Below are 16,284 nucleotides of genomic sequence, written 5' to 3'. Positions count from 1 at the left end.
TTCAATGTCAACATGGCGGGGATTAATCGATGGGGGGATGTTATTAAAAACTCATTGGATGCTCCATTTTGTTCATTTACGATATTCTGAAATTGAAACCCGACTCCAACTTAACAATGGCTACAAACATCCAATTGAAGGACCCATCCTTGCTAATCGGTCAAAACTACATTGACGGGAAATGGGTCGAAGCAGATTCTGGAAAACGATTCAATGTTACAGGTGAATGCTACCAATGACTTTCTGTGATTCAACACTGACTGTGTATGTGGTACCACAGACCCTGCGACCGGCAAACTCATCGGATCTTGCCCGGAGTCAGACACTAGAGACGCACAAAGAGCAATTGACTCGGCGGCAGCGGCACTCCCAGCCTGGCGCTCTCGGGCTGGTCGAAACCGTAGTCGGATTTTGCGTCGATGGTACGAGTTGGTCATGGAGAACCAGGAGGATCTGGCTACATTGATCACCTGGGAAAACGGTAAGGCTAAGCCAGATGCTGCTGGCGAGGTGCTCTTTGCAGCCAGTTTCCTTGAATGGTTCGCAGAAGAGGCCGCGCGAATCTATGGCGATGTGATTCCACACACTCAGCCCAGTTTCCGGGTTTCTGTTCTGAAAGAACCCATTGGTGTCTGTGGTCTTATCACGCCGTGAGTCTACCTTGCATTTTCCTTGCAATGACTCCATTAGCTGACCGCGTACGCTTCAAAGATGGAACTTCCCCGCTGCTATGATTACTAGAAAGCTTGGCCCTGCATTGGCAGCTGGCTGCACCGTTGTCGTCAAGACCGCCGGCGAAACCCCCTTCACAGCCAACGCCTTGATCAAGCTCGGCGAGCGGGCAGGAATCCCTGCAGGCGTTATAAATAGCGTCGCCGCATTGGAAAACACCCCTGAGATTGGCCAGGCCTTGTGCTCCTCGAACACTGTGCGCAAGATCTCCTTCACTGGATCCACTCGGGTTGGAAAGCTGCTTATGCAACAATCGAGCAACTCCCTGAAGAAGCTTGGTCTGGAGCTTGGTGGTAACGCTCCCTTCATCGTCTTTGAAGATGCCGATCTCGGTCTGGCTGTGGATGCCGCGATTGGTAGCAAATTCAAGTCCTCTGGACAGACATGCGTGTGCTCCAACCGGATATTTGTGCAAGAGAGCATTTATCCCGAGTTTATCAGACGGCTCAAGAGCGCTGTTATACAATTCCAAGTTGGTAATGGGTTTGATAAGAAGACCACCCACGGTCCCTTGGTCACCTATGCGGCAGTGGAGAGAGTTGCCGGTCTTGTGGATGATGCTGTGAAGCGTGGTGCCAAGGTGGAAATTGGTGGAAAGAGGAGGGCTGACCTGGGTATGTCATAGTAAATTGCATCGTACGTGCATATTCACTGACCAGATATATGTGTTTAGGTCCGAACTTCTTCGAACCTACTATTCTTACTAACGTGAGTGCCAATATGACTGTGGTGAATGAAGAAATCTTCGGCCCAGTGGCCCCCATTTTCTCCTTCAAGACGGAAGATGAGGTGATTGCTACATCCAACGCGTGTGATGTCGGATTGGCATCATATATCTTTACCCAGGATGTCACACGCGCCAACCGGGTTTCGGAACTCTTGCAATTTGGCATGGTGGCCGTCAACACAGGTGTCATTTCTGATGCTGCGAGTCCGTGGGTTTTCTCCTTGCCTATTCCTCTTTAACACTTTTTTCTCGTTGGACACTTTGGCTTTTAGTATGTTCTGACAATCAAATAGGTTCGGTGGAATTAAGCACTCAGGAATGGGCCGTGAAGGAAGCAAGTATGGTATTGACGACTATCTCCAGACGAAGACTGTTGTTACTGGAAACGTCAATGTGGTGCACAAAGCCTCTCTGTAGACTCTATCTATCTACATTTAAGGGAATACATAGTTTTAGTACAGGCAAAATAAGAGTAATATTGAACATCATCCTTTCCAAGATATAGGTAATGATCACTTTGATACAGAATTATGGAAATAACGCCCGAGAAGAAAGAGCCTTTTGGGGCCCTTCATCGGATATACGAGGGATAGAATTGTTTGACAAAGAAGTCATGTATGGCAGCTATATAGGGAAGTTAGATTAGCACTGGACCTACATAACGATGCCAATGCTTGCACCACCGAGTCCCCAATCAAATATTCCACGAAACACAATTTCAAACCAGTTTGTCTCATTAGGCCCTGTGCGTGGGCAAGTGGGAACTGCCAATCTTTGCGGCAAAATCTGGGGATCCCAAACTTTGTTGAGGATTTGGTTTCTGCTGTTCGCCGATTGGCCACGCTGTTAAGTTCCTATTCCAGAACCCCCACAAGGACCCTGATAAGCCGGACGTCTGGGATTTTCAATAAAAATAGCGATAGTAATGTGTCATCATGATCATCTTGGCATCTTAGTGCTGCCTGAAGGGGGTCCACTATGCGATACGAGGTATGGGGTTGTAGTAATAGAAATGCTGAATCGGAGATACGACAGCTCTGAATTGGATTAATGCCTCTCTTATAGAATGTTAGGGTGCAGCCAAGTGACATTCGGTGTAGTTTGATTCGGCGTCCCCTTCCACTTCAAATTATAGTACGACTGTTGAAATTAGCATGCTGAAATTTGATGTCTTCATCAATAACTTGAAACAATGAGTTCGGATGAGATATAAATTTGCCGATTCTTTAGGAAACAAATCAAACAAAGTCTTCATCATTATGTCTTCATCAAAAGTTGCTGTGTTGAGCCAAAATGCTCCGGCTCCTAGCCCTCTGATGTCCCAAGGCATTATTTGCAATGGGATGATTTACTGTTCTGGAAGTCTCGGCCTCGACCCGAAGACAGGAAAGTTTGTCAGTGGCGACGCCGCTGACCGAACAGTGAGTCAAGTGACGAGAACTATATTGTACATGGGTTATCTAACATCTCAAACTAGGTTCAAGCTCTTCGCAACCTCGAGAAGGTCCTTATTGCCGGTGGCAGTGACCTAAGTAAGGTTGTCAAAGTCACCATTTTCCTTTCCAGCATGGATCACTATCCAAAGGTGAATGAGGGATATGCGAAAGTGTTCACTCATGACGTGAAGCCGGTAAGTTTTGACCTAGATACGGTTAGAGCATAGACCATTCATCGCTAACTGCTGATTCCATGGATAGTGTCGTACATGTGTTGGGGTTGCTAGCCTTCCTTTGGATGCTGAGGTCGAGATCGAGGTAATTGCGTCCATCTAGTTGGATACCTTGCACGCGGGTTGTCGACCTTGGGAAGGTTGAGAGATGTTTACGTACGTAATGAGACATGTCCTTCAATTGCGTATTTCTAGTATAATGGAATCATTCAAACCTGCTGTTCGAACATATTAGTCTGCGAAGGGTAACATGGTGATACGTGCCCATGCGACAAGGCTTATTGACCGTAGTCCCGTACCTACATTGTACTTCAATGAAGATACCTTGGCTTACTCACCTCTATAGCGCGAACATACCCGAGTCCCCCGATAGTCCTATGCCACGCCTATCCGACAGGGCGTTCGTATTTCAGACAAAACATAGATATAGATCCTTGAAAGTGACATATACGAGGGTGACTCTATCTTGCAGACTACGATATAAGGCAGGCCATAGCGAAAGATAAGTATCCGACGATTGGCCAACCTATTACCCCATCCATAACTCTCCCGCTTCTATCTCTACCGTTGATATGTCTAAATATCCGGGGTAGTGGGGCTGTAGCGGATAAGTAGGGCTTTGCTCCAGGACGCTTCTTATCTCGCCTATACTTTCCTCCCGAATTCCAATCTGAATCTTGACCTTATTGGTCGATGGTTATCAATATCACCCGGAGATCCAGCCAAGGTATCCCCGGAGTTGACTAGTCGATTATTGATATAAAGGACTGGAACTACACACATAGCATGTCCCCATCATAACACTCTTGGCCATTTGGTATTGGGATATTATTCTACTTTGATCATGGCTGAAAAACAGAACAAAATCTCAGATGACATTGAGGCATCAGGGCCCATCACTTATGTGCCTTCACAGACGGGCGAGATTCTCAAGGAAGAAAATATCACTCATGATCCTGTCTTTGGAGAGGTTACTGAAGATGGACCTAACTATCGCAATGTAAGTTGCTCTCCGGGTCCCGTATTGTGAGTCATACTAAGAAGAATAGGTTGGATGGCTGGGAACCGTCGCTTTGATGATGAAGACCCAGATTGGTTTGGGTGTCCTTTCCATTCCTTCTGTCTTCGATACATTAGGGATGGTCCCAGGTGTCATTCTACTGTGCATTGTTGCAGGAATTGCCACTTGGACAAGCTATATGGTCGGTGTCTTCAAAATCAGACATCGCGAAGTTTACGGCATTGATGAGGCTGGTGGCCTGATGTTTGGCAGAATTGGCCGAGAGATCTTTGGTATTGGATTTTCCCTTTGTAAGTGACCTAATGCTCCTTTTGCTTGTCGGTGTCTGTATCTTTGAAGCTGACCTTTTTCAAAGACTGGATTTTTGTTGCAGGATCGGGCATACTTGGCATTTCGATCAGTTTGAATGCCATCTCAAACCATGGAACATGTACTGCTGCTTTCGTTGCTGTTGCTGCTATTATTGGATTCTCACTCGCCAGTATTCGAACCCTGGGCAAGATCACTTGGATAGCCTGGGTTGGATTGATTTGTATTCTCAGTGCCGGTTAGTAATTCTACATTCCTCCTCCGGGTTCCATATCTGACGCTGCTGCTTTATAGTTCTAATTGTTACCGTCAGCGTTGGCATCCAAGACCGACCATCCTCTGCGCCTCAAGAGGGACCCTGGTCTTCCGACTTTAAGATAACTAACTCGCCAACCTTCGCACAAGGTGTTGCCGCCGTCTCATCCCTGATCTTTGCATGCTCCGCCACACCTGCCTACTTTTCTATCGCTGCCGAAATGCGTGACCCGCGGTTGTTCACTCGATCGCTCGTTGTTAGCCAGCTTGGATCGACTATTATATATCTCGTGATCGGCATCGTGGTATACTATTACTGCGGGTCCGATGTTGCTTCACCTGCCCTCGGCTCCGCCGGTCCGCTTATCAAGAGAATCTCTTACGGAATCGCTTTGCCTGGCCTTATTGCCTCAACCACTATTGTTCTACACGTAAGCGGCCATTATTTCCTACAGCCTGCCTTCAAAATTAATGGATTCCAGCTTCCAAGCAAATATGTATTCGTTCGCATCTTGCGAGGCTCGGATCATCTGACTTCGAATACTTTGACCCACTGGGTCATTTGGCTCAGCTGCACATTTGCTTCTACAATCGTGGCCTACCTCATTGCCAGTGGTATCCCATTCTTCAACAGTCTAGTATCCCTGATCGGCGCGTGTCTAGGTGCTTCACTCGCGTACCAACCCACCGGTTGTATGTGGTTCTACGATAACTGGGGATCCACTCACCGGACTTGGAGGTGGAAGTTCATGGCATGCTGGAGTGTGTTTATTATTGTGGTTGGAACATTCATGACTGTAGCAGGTACTTACGGCTCGATCGTTGGTATCATTGACTCACTCAAAGCTGGTGGCTCGCCACCTTGGACTTGTGCGGATAATTCCAACTCTTGAGAAATATGTTTCGATAATTCATATGAACTTCATTTATTGTCACTTCTTCCGTACAAAAGGTCACCAATAGTCTCAACAGCCTAATCGAACAATATACGTCTTGTAAACATATTCGAGTTCGATAGTAAAGTACACATGACGTCCCTGGTGTACCAGATACACTCGCTCAGCTCGAATCTGTGACCTTGGTAAAAAGGGCACACGAGGGTTGGTTAGGAATATACATATGCAAAATAGAGATATTTCATGTATACTCATTTCATTCGGGGCCTAATGTAAGGTGTCTTCATAACCCAAGATTTCATATTGGTGCTCACTATTCCACTATCATAAATGAAACCCTGAGTTGAATGCATCACCCCCATACTGACTTCCTCTTGGCTCTAGAGTAAAGCCAATTCCAGTATCAATTCTACCAATTTAAAGCGATGGGTTAGCATTCTCCACAAGCTGAGCAAAGTACGCCTGCAAAGTCATCAGCATTTTATAAATATTCACCATAGACTAGGGAACTCTTACCTGGAACCAAGTCCCAGCCTCAGGGGCAGGCTGAAGAGCATCACTATATCCACAGTGGGCATCATAGCGAGTCGCGCTGGAATCCGAAGTACCATCACTCTCGCCACCGGGCTTTACCCAGACGAAGGCATCGGCCAAGGCATCACCTGTGTCAGTAGTAGGTCGAACGCCGAAACCGGTTCCCTTGACATTGCACCAATCGCCCCAGGCATTTTGCGATGTGGGCTGAACTCCATTGCGGCCTGGAAAAGGAATTAGTGATACTTTTGACTTCACTGTAGGGGAGTCGATATGGTGTTGTTTTAAAAGGGTGTTACGTACCAGTGTCAGTGATAAAGTGTGCATCCCAACCTGCACTCTTAAGTAGGGGAGCAAGGGCGTTGATGTATTTCTTCTCATCGCAGTTGGCGTCTCCCGAGGTGTATGATGGACAAGTAGTGAGAGACCAGGCGTTGTAATTGGCAACGTTGGTGGCAAGTCCGCGCAGAGAGGCGGGTTTATTGGCAGTGTTGTAGACATTCGCGTAGAGCTCGGCTGCCGGGCTCAGATTGGCGGGCCAGCCAAGCCATCCTGCATGTCCTATTTCAATAGTTAGCATCTTCAAATTAGAGATGATTGCGTTCCCTTGATGACACCACGAAAGGTGACAGGATACAGTAGGTGACCAGCAAGAAACAAGTATAAATTGCTTACCGGCGTCAAGATACATCGCAACATTAGCCAAGTTCAACTGAGTAACGGCGTAATCAGTGCACTCCAAGTAAGCATCATGTGCGCCAGCACACTTCGACACAGCCATGTTGGTAACCAAATTTGCCAGACTATCAGGTTCTAGAAACAACGTTAGTAATAATTATTCCCTCGGTCTTCACACCAAATCGATCACTCAGCAGAGTTTACTCACCAACAACAAGAATAGTCTGAACATCGGAGTACTCAACCAGCACCTCACGGACAGCATCAATATACGCCTTGTAATTCGCAACACCACCGTTGGCAATAGAGTACTCTCCATTACTCGCCAAAGCCGCACAATCACGATCAGGCAGATCATAAACAACGAATTGGCCAGCAATCGGCGGGCTAGCACCGGCTTTATTCTGAGCCCTGATGTCGGCTAAGAACTCGCTCATCTTCGGAACCTTGTCTGCAGTATCCCTAGAAAACAATCTTAGTGTCATTCTGGAGGTTTATCAGACACAACAGGTGGATCAACTAACAGCCAATAAAAGGACGGAACTTCAGCGGCTGCACTGGCAGCGGCTTTAGCAGCGCCTGTCATGGATGGCAAGGCCGATGCTGAGACTTCGGATGCATAAAACGGATTGACGTAAAGCTGGTGTCCTGAGAAGGGATTTGTCGAAGCTGCAGCGGTGACAGTTGCGCTAGCTGAGCTCGCGATTGCAGCTGCTGCCACGGAAGAGGCCAGCAGAGGCACGAATGGAATGAGAGATCGCATATCGGCGGGCTTGAAATAGTGTATTTGACTGTCGCTTGGTTCTCTGTGATGCTGTTTAACAAGTCCGCAGGAACTGGATCTCTTTATATACCTCAGTGAGATGGATGACTTGTAGCTCTTGCGGAGATTGAAGCCGGAAATCCGAAGACACTGTCACACCAGATCGAGCTATTGGGGTAAGAGATTCGAACGATCTCCGTTCAACTGATCATTGTCAAACATTGCCAAGACACATGTACGGCAGGGAATAGCACGCTCTGCCCTTCACGGGGTTAAATCTGGGTAAATATGATCTTGTCTAGGGTAGATTCAACGCAACACCGATGAAAACAAAGTAATCTGCAGCCTTAAAACCACTGTAAACTGCCTAGATAGTCAAGGGGAGGGGTTATCATGTAATATCAAACCCCTGGCATCAGCACGGAAATGATCCCCCGTCCCCAAATAGGACACACGTCGTCGATCTGCCCCAAACTCGGCGCGGGAGCACCATATTAGGCTCGCTCCACATTGCGGTTAAGCTATTCGTCTCCATTTCACCGCTACCATAGTACGTGAAGATCCTTGGCTGTTACAAGGCGAAGTAGAAGGACATCAAAAAAATTTGATTTCGCCTAGTGCATGGTGGAATGAATTGAAGAAAAACTTGCAATGGGGTGGATATTGGTCCAGGAACATGACTTTTAAATACAGAGATGCAGAGACACCAAAACCCTCATAGTTAAGGAGATTGCTACAAAACGCCATTTGGTTTCAACAAGCCACATTATTCCTATCCCCCGGACCCCGCACCGTGGCATATTCTTCAGCCGGATTAGTCTTTATATGAAACAAGGATATTAACGTAAAGTAAATTAAGGGTGTGCCAGCAGACCCTTCTACCGTACAACACTTCAGTCCGGAGTGATCGAAGAGGCTGAATCGGTTTCTCAAGGCTGAAATGGCATGAATGTCCATTACTAGGGCTAATTTGGCCAAGTGCCCGCATAAAGGGTAGCTGATATGCTGTATTGGACCTGATATAATATGTCGACAAGGACACTACTTTGTTTGGAATAAGCAGCTTTCAATATGACTTCATTCAATTGAGAAATTGTAACACCTAAAGAAGTGTTAAAGAGTGGAGTGGTATATGTATCATCATCATGTATGTAGTCCCGGTCTCAGTCTGGGATATGTTCCAAAGAAAAAAAAAAAAGAAAAGAGAAGGAAAAAGGAAATATCAAAAGAGTGAGGGAAACAATAGAAAAAGAAGAAAAGCAGGACCCAACAAAAGCGTCTGTTCCTCAACGCTTGGCTTGATCGCACTCAGCCAAGAACTTGTAAATTCCCTCGACACCTTCATAAGCAGAGTTACTCTCGGGTTGACCAGAGCTGGAGATTTCCGGGAAGAAAGGTTGATCTCCAAGCTCACTGATGTTAATACTAGAGTAGCTCTTGGTGGAGGATTTCCAAGGATTAGCACCAAATAGCTCACTATCCTCAAAACTGATCGCATTGCCGGAATCCCGAGAGCCACCTGGCGATGACGGCGTGCAGCTTTCCGGTGTCATCATCCCTTGCCAGTCAACATCCGCTGGATACTGCGCATGTGACTTGGGGGCTTTTGTGAAGTAATAATCAGTGTCGGAGGAAGTGGCGATGCTCGGTGCGAAAGGGAACAAGAGAGCCAGATCTGCGCCATTGCGGATATCGAACTCTTCATCCTGCGCAACTCGGCCTCGCTGAATCCCGGCCTCACAACACAGTTGCTCTACGGTTTCCATATCACAGCCCGGGAAGCGCACCCGAATCGTCGATCGGTCGTGAAGGGAGATCGGAAGATCACCAAGTGACGAGAGACGCTTGAGGTCGTTCATGACCGCAGAGAAGTCCTTCAAAGCACGGGCAAAATCGGCAGAAAGCAGATCCATGAGACCCTCGGAGTTCAGAGAGTCGCACGAGGCAGAGCGCTCCTGCTTGCCGACACCACCAACAGCACTGAGTGCAGTGATGGTTGGGGAAACTTGGAAGTCAATGTATGAGCCAGGTGCATTGTGCATATTGGCATTCATCTTGCGCTCTGCCTGGTCCTGCAGCGTGCTGACTGACTTATACCGCTTCTCTCCAGTGCGGGGATCGATGCCGTCGAAGCGGACTTTCTGCCCAGACAGGAAGAAAGCACGCACACCCTGCGACACATTCTGAACAACTTGCGCGGGTGCGGCAGGCCCATGTGAAAAGTATCTAGCTCCACCAAAACGGCCAGCCCCAACAGCGTATCCTCCTGCAGTCCGACCGAGGGTACCGCCGGTCAGATTGGGACGGAGAGTAGAAGCGAAAGGTGCACGGCTACTGAGTCGACTAATATTAGACACAATCCGAGAGGTGGTACGTGCAGTGGTATCAGCTCCTAGTCCAGATCTAAACGCAGAGGCGAAGGCGCCGGCTGCACGGGTCGAGAAGTGGCGACTGCGGGCTTGACGGATGGCCGCGGCACGGCTGATTGGCTGGCGAGCGTTGATTCGGGCATAGGCAGGTTGGTATCGCACTGAATGATACTCTGTAGGTTCTGGTAATTTGGAGCGTATAGCCTTGGAAGCCCTTGCGTAGGCAAACCTAGGAGGATGTTAGTCAATGGCTTCATTGGAACTAGATATGGCGACAGAAAAGGGGAGACATACCTTGCTGCCCTCCAAATTTTAGGAAGCAGCAGGTGGCCTGCTGAAGGCGCCATGATGATGTTTCAGAGATGAATAGTTCACCGAAGATGGTGGAGATGTCGAGAAGAGAGAAAGGATGCCTGATGACGCTGGGGTCCACGGTATACACCCTTATCTCTCCGCCTCAGACCCGAGGCTCCGCAGTGGCTGTATGACGCCACCCTCGTGACCAAAAAGTATCTGTTTTTCTTGTTTGCTTTGTTTGCTTTGTTTGATTCTATGATGACATCGGAATGGACTCAGAAACCCGTTCATGTTTTACCACCCAATATTGAGGTTTAGCAATCAAAGCTTCGTTACTTATTATAGAAGTTATTGTCATGGCAAAATCATTCTTTTGGTATCTAAGGCCTATGTACTCATAAAACATTCATAATTTTCGACATATTTACTCGTCATCGCCAAAGAACACCTTAATGGGGAGCCAAGCGTCACCGCAGACCTTGAAGCGGTCCTTGAGGTTGTCCAGCTGGCTGACCTCATCCGCAGTCAAGTCCCAGCCGTTGATATCAAAGTTGCCCTCAATGCGGGACTTGTTGACGGACTTGGGAATGACACTCCAGCCCTTCTGGATACCCCAAACAAGGAGCACCTGCTGAGGAGTCTTGCCCTTCTTTTCCGCAAGCTGGAGGAGGGTGGGGTCCTTGTACAAGGGGGAGTCGGTGGAACCCAGGCAGGAGTAACCAGTGGAGTGGATGCCCTTGGATGTGTTGTAGGCGACCAGCTTGGGGGAGGGGTTGTTGGGGTGCAACTCGATCTGGTTGACGGCGGGCACGATCTTGCAGCTGGGGTCATTCAGGAGCTTCTCGAGGTTCTTGATACCGAAGTTGGAGACACCAATGTTGCGGACCTTGCCAGTGGCAGGCAGCTTCTGCACTTCTTGCCTGTAGTAGACATGAGGAGTCAGCAATAGTTCCCTACTAGATTAGATGCGAAGTGTCACTTACCAGGTCTTGATGAAGTCCCAGTCGGGCAGGTGCTTAGACAGGTCATTGGGGTCGGTGGAGCTGGGCCAGTGAACCAAGTAGAGGTCAACGTAATCGGTGCCGAGGTCCTTGAGAGAGGAATCGATTCCCTCAGTGACGCGCTTGTGCCAGGGGTTGTCCAGCTTGGTGGTGAGCCAGATCTGGTCGCGGGGCACACCAGAGTCCTTGATACCGGCACCAACCTCGGCCTCGTTGCCGTAAGCCAGAGCAGTGTCAATGTGGCGGTAACCGGCGAGAAGGGCGTCTTTCACGGCAGTGCGGACCTCATTGGGCTTGGATTGCCATGTTCCCAGACCGATGGCAGGGATCTTGGCACCGGTGTTAAGAGTGTAAGTCTTCCTGTAGAGGGAGATTGGTTAATGCGACGGTATTGAAGTATGGTGCATCACTAGGGACTTACTCAGTGTGTTGGTTCGACATTTTGATGTGTTTTAAGAGATGGAATAATGAACTAGAAGAGAAAAAAACCGGTTCAAGAGACAAGTGTCTTTATATAATGACCAGATTTAAAGTGGGCAGGTCCAAGAGCGATGATGTCGTGGGGGGAGAGGGGAGGAGGGGGGCAGTGGGGGGGGGGGGGGGGGGGGGGGGGGGGTAGAAATTGGCCATCGATGGCCGTTATTTCTCTTTTGCCCTGCACTTCAACTGCAACAGAGTACAACATCCTGTGTATCCGTGGACACAGTGATCAAGAATTTACCCGACTGGCCATATGCAGTTCCGTGATAAATATTTACATCGTCATACTGGAGCCCCTTGTTCTGAGGGTATAACCAAAGTGGAACACTAAGAGACACAAGACACACCATTTTGGCTAAATGCACGTTTCCACTTATATTGGCTTCCTCCAATTGACATCGACTCCCCAATTCTCCGACTTATCGATTTGTCTTACTCCGTACGCGAATTTCCCTTTCTAGAATCTTCGCAGTGTCTTTCATCCCAACATTAATTATTATTCGCCTTTCGGTCCATTCCACGCCCCCCACATCCCATCCCGGCCACCCGACGCCGGATAATTTCGCACTCCGACCATTATACCCGAGCTCTACATCCCGTGACCCCATAATCATTTTACCCAGCCCCATCACGATGTCATCAGGTTTCGTTTCATCCGGAACAAACGAGCAGCCGATCGAGCGGGACGATGAGTGGCTCAGAGCGCAGCAAGAGCTGGAGGAGGAGCGGAGACGGAAGGCCGAAATAGGCAAGCAGGATGAAGGCAAAAGTCTCTTTGAGGTGCTGGAGCGCAATAAAAGTGAGCCTGACTCGGTTGCCTGGCCCCGTCTGCACGAACGGAGAAAAGAGCGGACAATTCATCCAGGGAATCTGGCTAACATGTTAGGGTGATTTTCCTCGGTTATTATGCAGTGGCCAAACAAGAAGCCTTTGAAGAGAAATCCCGTCTCAAAAACCAATTTCGATCCCTCGATGAAGACGAAGTGGACTTCCTGGATTCCGTTCTCGAATCAACACGCGCCAAGGAGGCTGCGGTGAAGAGGGAGACCGCGGAACAACTGGAAGCCTTCCACCGACAGCGCGAGGAGGCACAGAAAGCACTACTCGAATCAACCTCGCCGGAGGTGGCACCCGTGAAAGGAGAACAATGGACTGCACTAGCTCGCAAGAGACGGAATGATAAACACAGGAAGGCATTGATTTCAGGGAAGAAGCGCAAAGCTTCAGCCACCGATAACGCCGCCGGGAAGGACACAAACAATGGGAAAGACTCGCAGAACCAGGATGGAGCTGGCGGTTCAAGTACGAAAAGGCTGGACCAAGGGACGTCTAAGTCCGATAAAGCTACACCCACTGCTCCTGCTACACAGCCCAAGGTGGTGACAGATACAGAGAAGGGCCAACCAAAGCCAAAAAGCCCGACGAAACCACCTCTGGTTTCGCTCGGCCTGGCAGGATACAGCTCGGACTCGGAATGATGCGACAACATTCATGGATGATCCCGGGGTTCAGTTAGCACAAATACCTACGATAGGGCTGTATGATGTAGATGAAATTAATCATTCAAACAGCAATTATCTCTCCAAGTATGATAAAAGGCATAGCTCGGCTTCTCACCAGCATTCTAATGTTCTATTTGTTGACATTCCCGAGTTATCTTTGTTGCTGTCTTCGCTTGTCTAGTTTTCCATATCCCCTACCATGTGCTGGCAGCGCGACAATTGCACACATAAAGCAAAGCGAAAATTTAAAACTGATTTATGTAGAGAACCAAGTTCAACGTCTTGTCGTGGTGGTCCCCAAAACTGGCGTGTGCTCTAATAATAACCAAGCCCGATGCTATTTATATTTCACGAGGCAAATAAAATCCACGAACATTTCACTTCATGGGTAACACCTTTATTTATTATTGTATCTCAACATCAAATCAACTAAGCCTTCCACAAATGCAACCCGAACAATGCCCCCTACAAACTCCTCTCCTGTGCCGCACTCTACTCAACATGCAGCGCATTTTGCTTCACCTCCTGCTCCTCGACCTTCCGCTCGAGGTCATGAGTCATATAATCTTCCCTGCGAGTTCCAGGCACGATCCATGGCGCATTTGTGAACATTTGGTTCATTTCCTCGAGAGGCACGCGCTTTGTCTCCGGAAGCAAGAGCCAGAAGAAGAGGGCATTGGTGAAGTTACAGATGACAAACAGGAAGTAGTAGCGATACCCAATATTCGTCATGGCAATGGGTGTGACCTGACCAATCATCGTGTTGAAAGCGAACGAAGTCATCGTGGCAATTGAAACACCCTTGGCACGTGTGCGAGTATCGAACACTTCAGCTGGGATAATCCAGGACAGGGGACCGCAGGTTGCCGAGAAGGAGAAGTTGTACAGCCAAGTCATGATGATGAAGCCCCAATGGGCGCCGGTGTTGGTGCTTGATGGGGGGAATTGGGCGAGTAGCACGGTTGCAACGATGAAGGTGACCATGTTGCCGAGATTACCGCCGATGAGAGTCCAGCGACGACCGAAGCGATCAATGTACATCATACATAGGAACTGCGCGACCAATGCGATGACTGAGTTGATTGCCTGGTACTTCAATGTGTCTTCGTTGGAGATACCGATTTGACCGTAAATCTGGGGTGAGTAGTATCTATTCGCGAAGTGATGTCAGCTTATTGATCCTATATTGATAATTGATAATCCATGGCGGTGGTAAAACATTGTGACAACTTACTGAATGGCGGATACACCGGTCATCTGGCCCGAGGCTTGCAATGCACAGCAAAGGAACAGCCGACGGAACGAAGCGCGATTGTTAAACAACTCCATATAAGACTTCGCCTCGTTCTCATGTTCGAACGAGATGCTCTCCTGAATTTGAGCAAATTCGGCCTGGACCCAAGCGTCGTTTTCGTCACCATGCGCATGCAGCTTGGCCAAGGTGCGCAATCCCTCTTCGCTTCGGTTGTTGTCGATGAGCCAGCGAGGCGACTGGATAAAAGTTAGTCATTGGACTTGACCCGATGGAAAACAGAACTTACTTCAGGGAAGAAAGAGATCAAAAGACCCAAGAACACCGCAGGAGCAACTTGCAGACCGAGGGGCAGTTGCCATTGGGCGTTGTTATCCCCTGAAAAGCCGGTGTACGTTCCATAGCCAATCCATCCAGCACAGAGCGCTCCAATGCCCAGCATGAATTGCTGCAAGGACGTAACTCGACCACGGATGCTGGGGTGGCAGATCTCAGCTTGGTAGAGAGGGATCATCATAGTGAGGAAACCGACGCTGAGAACCAAAGTGATTAGTGTTTTGTTTGGGGATCTGTTTCTGATAGACATCACATACCCTAATCCGGCCAGGAATCGTCCACTGTATAGATAGTCAATTGTTCTCGCGCCAGTTTGAAGACCACCTCCGAGAGTGAAAATCAGACATCCCAATGAGATGGTCCGTCGTCTACCTAAATAATCACCGCTCGGACCTGCAAAGCCGGCACCGATGCATGCGCCAGCTGTGAAGAGAGACACGACCAATCCACTGCAAGATTGTTAGAGATTTCCATACGTCGTATGGTTTGCGAGACTGACGTTTGGGTATCATTTGCCTCAAACTTGGCTTTAAATGATTGACAGACAAGCACCTCGGCAATAACACCCAGATCATCTGCGACTAAATTAGATTCCGTGTGTCAAAAATAGAGGTTGAAGACATACATCCATAAAGGAATGATCCAAGAGAGGCAAAGACGCCGACCAGGAACTATATTGAAACATGAGCTCAATCTTCTTAATGGGATTGTCCTTTCATACCTGGTACCATGATGGCGAGAGACGCATGGTTGGAGAAGTGGATATTTGATAGAATAATATGGGGATGAAGATCTACCTCCACATGGCAGTCTTTCTCCGGGGAAACTTCTCTACATATACAGAGGAACCCGATTACACATAAACCCTAAACGGGCAATTCGCCATGACTCCGGAGAACCGTATACTCCAGAGGGAGTCAAGGCTTGAATTGCACTAACATCGCGTGGTGTAAACGGGGAAAATGCCGAACACCCATCTCCAATCGCTTCCGATATTTTTTATTCCGCTAGAAATGGTCCGTGATGACAAGTCTCGAGTATGCGGGGAGGAGTTGGCAAAGAAATGTGGCGCAGGATCTCATCTGTGATTGACGGAAGATCTTCCACATTTGTCCCATCCCGGGGATGTCGTGAGGCTAGACTCCCAACTCATTGGTCTATTGGTCTATCTTGAATGTAGAAATATAACTAAAGGCTTTGCATCGTTTTTCCGGGAGCCACTTTACGCGCTACTAGGGCTAATACAGGGGTCATCGTCCGGATGTCTCGACTCTTCCCCCGCAGGAGTTTTGCCGCTTCAAGGCCGAGACATCGGTTATTTACATAAATCACTTGTGATCAAAGTACGTTTCGCTTCTTTAATTGTCTTCCTTGGATCGCGCCTTTCAAACCTTAACAAGAACACCCTTTCCCGAACCTGAATCGCAACTTTGGATCAGTTAAATCGCTTATTTAGCCAGGGT

The 16,284-nt window shown here is 48.3% G+C and overlaps 8 protein-coding genes across 8 annotated transcripts; 4 read left to right on the top strand and 4 right to left on the bottom strand.

The window, feature by feature from the left end:
• Window positions 1–116: 116 nt before the first annotated feature.
• Window positions 117–1,876, top strand: N7455_007158 (NAD-dependent succinate-semialdehyde dehydrogenase; the record flags this gene model as incomplete). The annotated part of the gene is made up of 5 exons (XM_040957743.2): window positions 117–222; window positions 281–650; window positions 712–1,346; window positions 1,406–1,667; window positions 1,753–1,876. The coding sequence occupies 5 exons, from the start codon at window positions 117–119 to the stop codon at window positions 1,874–1,876; spliced, it is 1,497 nt and encodes a 498-aa protein (XP_040811878.2).
• Window positions 1,877–2,718: 842 nt separating this feature from the next.
• Window positions 2,719–3,231, top strand: N7455_007157 (uncharacterized protein; the record flags this gene model as incomplete). Its single annotated transcript, XM_040957745.2, has 3 exons — window positions 2,719–2,880; window positions 2,937–3,089; window positions 3,157–3,231. The coding sequence occupies 3 exons, from the start codon at window positions 2,719–2,721 to the stop codon at window positions 3,229–3,231; spliced, it is 390 nt and encodes a 129-aa protein (XP_040811763.2).
• A 741-nt stretch (window positions 3,232–3,972) lies between these two features.
• Window positions 3,973–5,606, top strand: N7455_007156 (uncharacterized protein; the record flags this gene model as incomplete). Its single annotated transcript, XM_065605549.1, has 4 exons — window positions 3,973–4,128; window positions 4,178–4,439; window positions 4,505–4,696; window positions 4,753–5,606. The coding sequence occupies 4 exons, from the start codon at window positions 3,973–3,975 to the stop codon at window positions 5,604–5,606; spliced, it is 1,464 nt and encodes a 487-aa protein (XP_065461403.1).
• A 407-nt stretch (window positions 5,607–6,013) lies between these two features.
• cbhC (putative cellobiohydrolase) lies at window positions 6,014–7,584 on the bottom strand (the record flags this gene model as incomplete). Its single annotated transcript, XM_040957800.2, has 6 exons — window positions 6,014–6,071; window positions 6,126–6,367; window positions 6,447–6,704; window positions 6,819–6,956; window positions 7,030–7,283; window positions 7,346–7,584. 6 exons carry the CDS (start codon window positions 7,582–7,584, stop codon window positions 6,027–6,029), a joined length of 1,176 nt encoding a protein of 391 aa, XP_040811761.2. The 3' UTR covers window positions 6,014–6,026.
• Window positions 7,585–8,870: 1,286 nt separating this feature from the next.
• Window positions 8,871–10,300, bottom strand: N7455_007154 (uncharacterized protein; the record flags this gene model as incomplete). The annotated part of the gene is made up of 2 exons (XM_040957707.2): window positions 8,871–10,182; window positions 10,248–10,300. 2 exons carry the CDS (start codon window positions 10,298–10,300, stop codon window positions 8,871–8,873), a joined length of 1,365 nt encoding a protein of 454 aa, XP_040811737.2.
• A 374-nt stretch (window positions 10,301–10,674) lies between these two features.
• On the bottom strand, window positions 10,675–11,808 carry gcy1 (putative glycerol dehydrogenase Gcy1; the record flags this gene model as incomplete). Its single annotated transcript, XM_040957729.2, has 3 exons — window positions 11,673–11,808; window positions 11,234–11,611; window positions 10,675–11,170 (listed from the first exon to the last, which is right to left on the bottom strand). The coding sequence occupies exons 1-3, from the start codon at window positions 11,690–11,692 to the stop codon at window positions 10,675–10,677; spliced, it is 894 nt and encodes a 297-aa protein (XP_040811747.1). The 5' UTR covers window positions 11,693–11,808.
• A 415-nt stretch (window positions 11,809–12,223) lies between these two features.
• N7455_007152 (PSME3-interacting protein) lies at window positions 12,224–13,215 on the top strand. The gene is made up of 2 exons (XM_040957685.2): window positions 12,224–12,530; window positions 12,644–13,215. Exons 1-2 carry the CDS (start codon window positions 12,365–12,367, stop codon window positions 13,207–13,209), a joined length of 732 nt encoding a protein of 243 aa, XP_040811733.2. The 5' UTR covers window positions 12,224–12,364; the 3' UTR covers window positions 13,210–13,215.
• A 510-nt stretch (window positions 13,216–13,725) lies between these two features.
• Window positions 13,726–15,569, bottom strand: N7455_007151 (sugar porter family MFS transporter; the record flags this gene model as incomplete). Its single annotated transcript, XM_040957741.2, has 7 exons — window positions 13,726–14,383; window positions 14,468–14,724; window positions 14,775–15,018; window positions 15,079–15,270; window positions 15,321–15,396; window positions 15,447–15,492; window positions 15,543–15,569. 7 exons carry the CDS (start codon window positions 15,567–15,569, stop codon window positions 13,726–13,728), a joined length of 1,500 nt encoding a protein of 499 aa, XP_040811877.1.
• Between the last annotated feature and the right edge of the window lie 715 nt (window positions 15,570–16,284).

The sequence above is a fragment of the Penicillium solitum genome (genome assembly GCF_028829755.1).
Source record: "Penicillium solitum strain IBT 25940 chromosome Unknown utg000004l_segment0_segment0, whole genome shotgun sequence".
NCBI classification, from domain to species: domain Eukaryota; kingdom Fungi; phylum Ascomycota; class Eurotiomycetes; order Eurotiales; family Aspergillaceae; genus Penicillium; species Penicillium solitum.
This window is presented reverse-complemented; position numbering and strand designations above follow the sequence as displayed.

What these genes read in the sequence shown, in the direction of transcription:
- N7455_007152 (XM_040957685.2), top strand. Translation starts at nt 12,365, where the DNA reads ATGTCATCAGGTTTCGTTTCATCCGGAACAAACGAGCAGCCGATCGAG. An exon ending in GGTGCTGGAGCGCAATAAAA is followed by an intron (nt 12,531 to 12,643) that starts GTGAGCCTGACT and finishes GTTATTATGCAG; the next exon opens with TGGCCAAACAAGAAGCCTTT.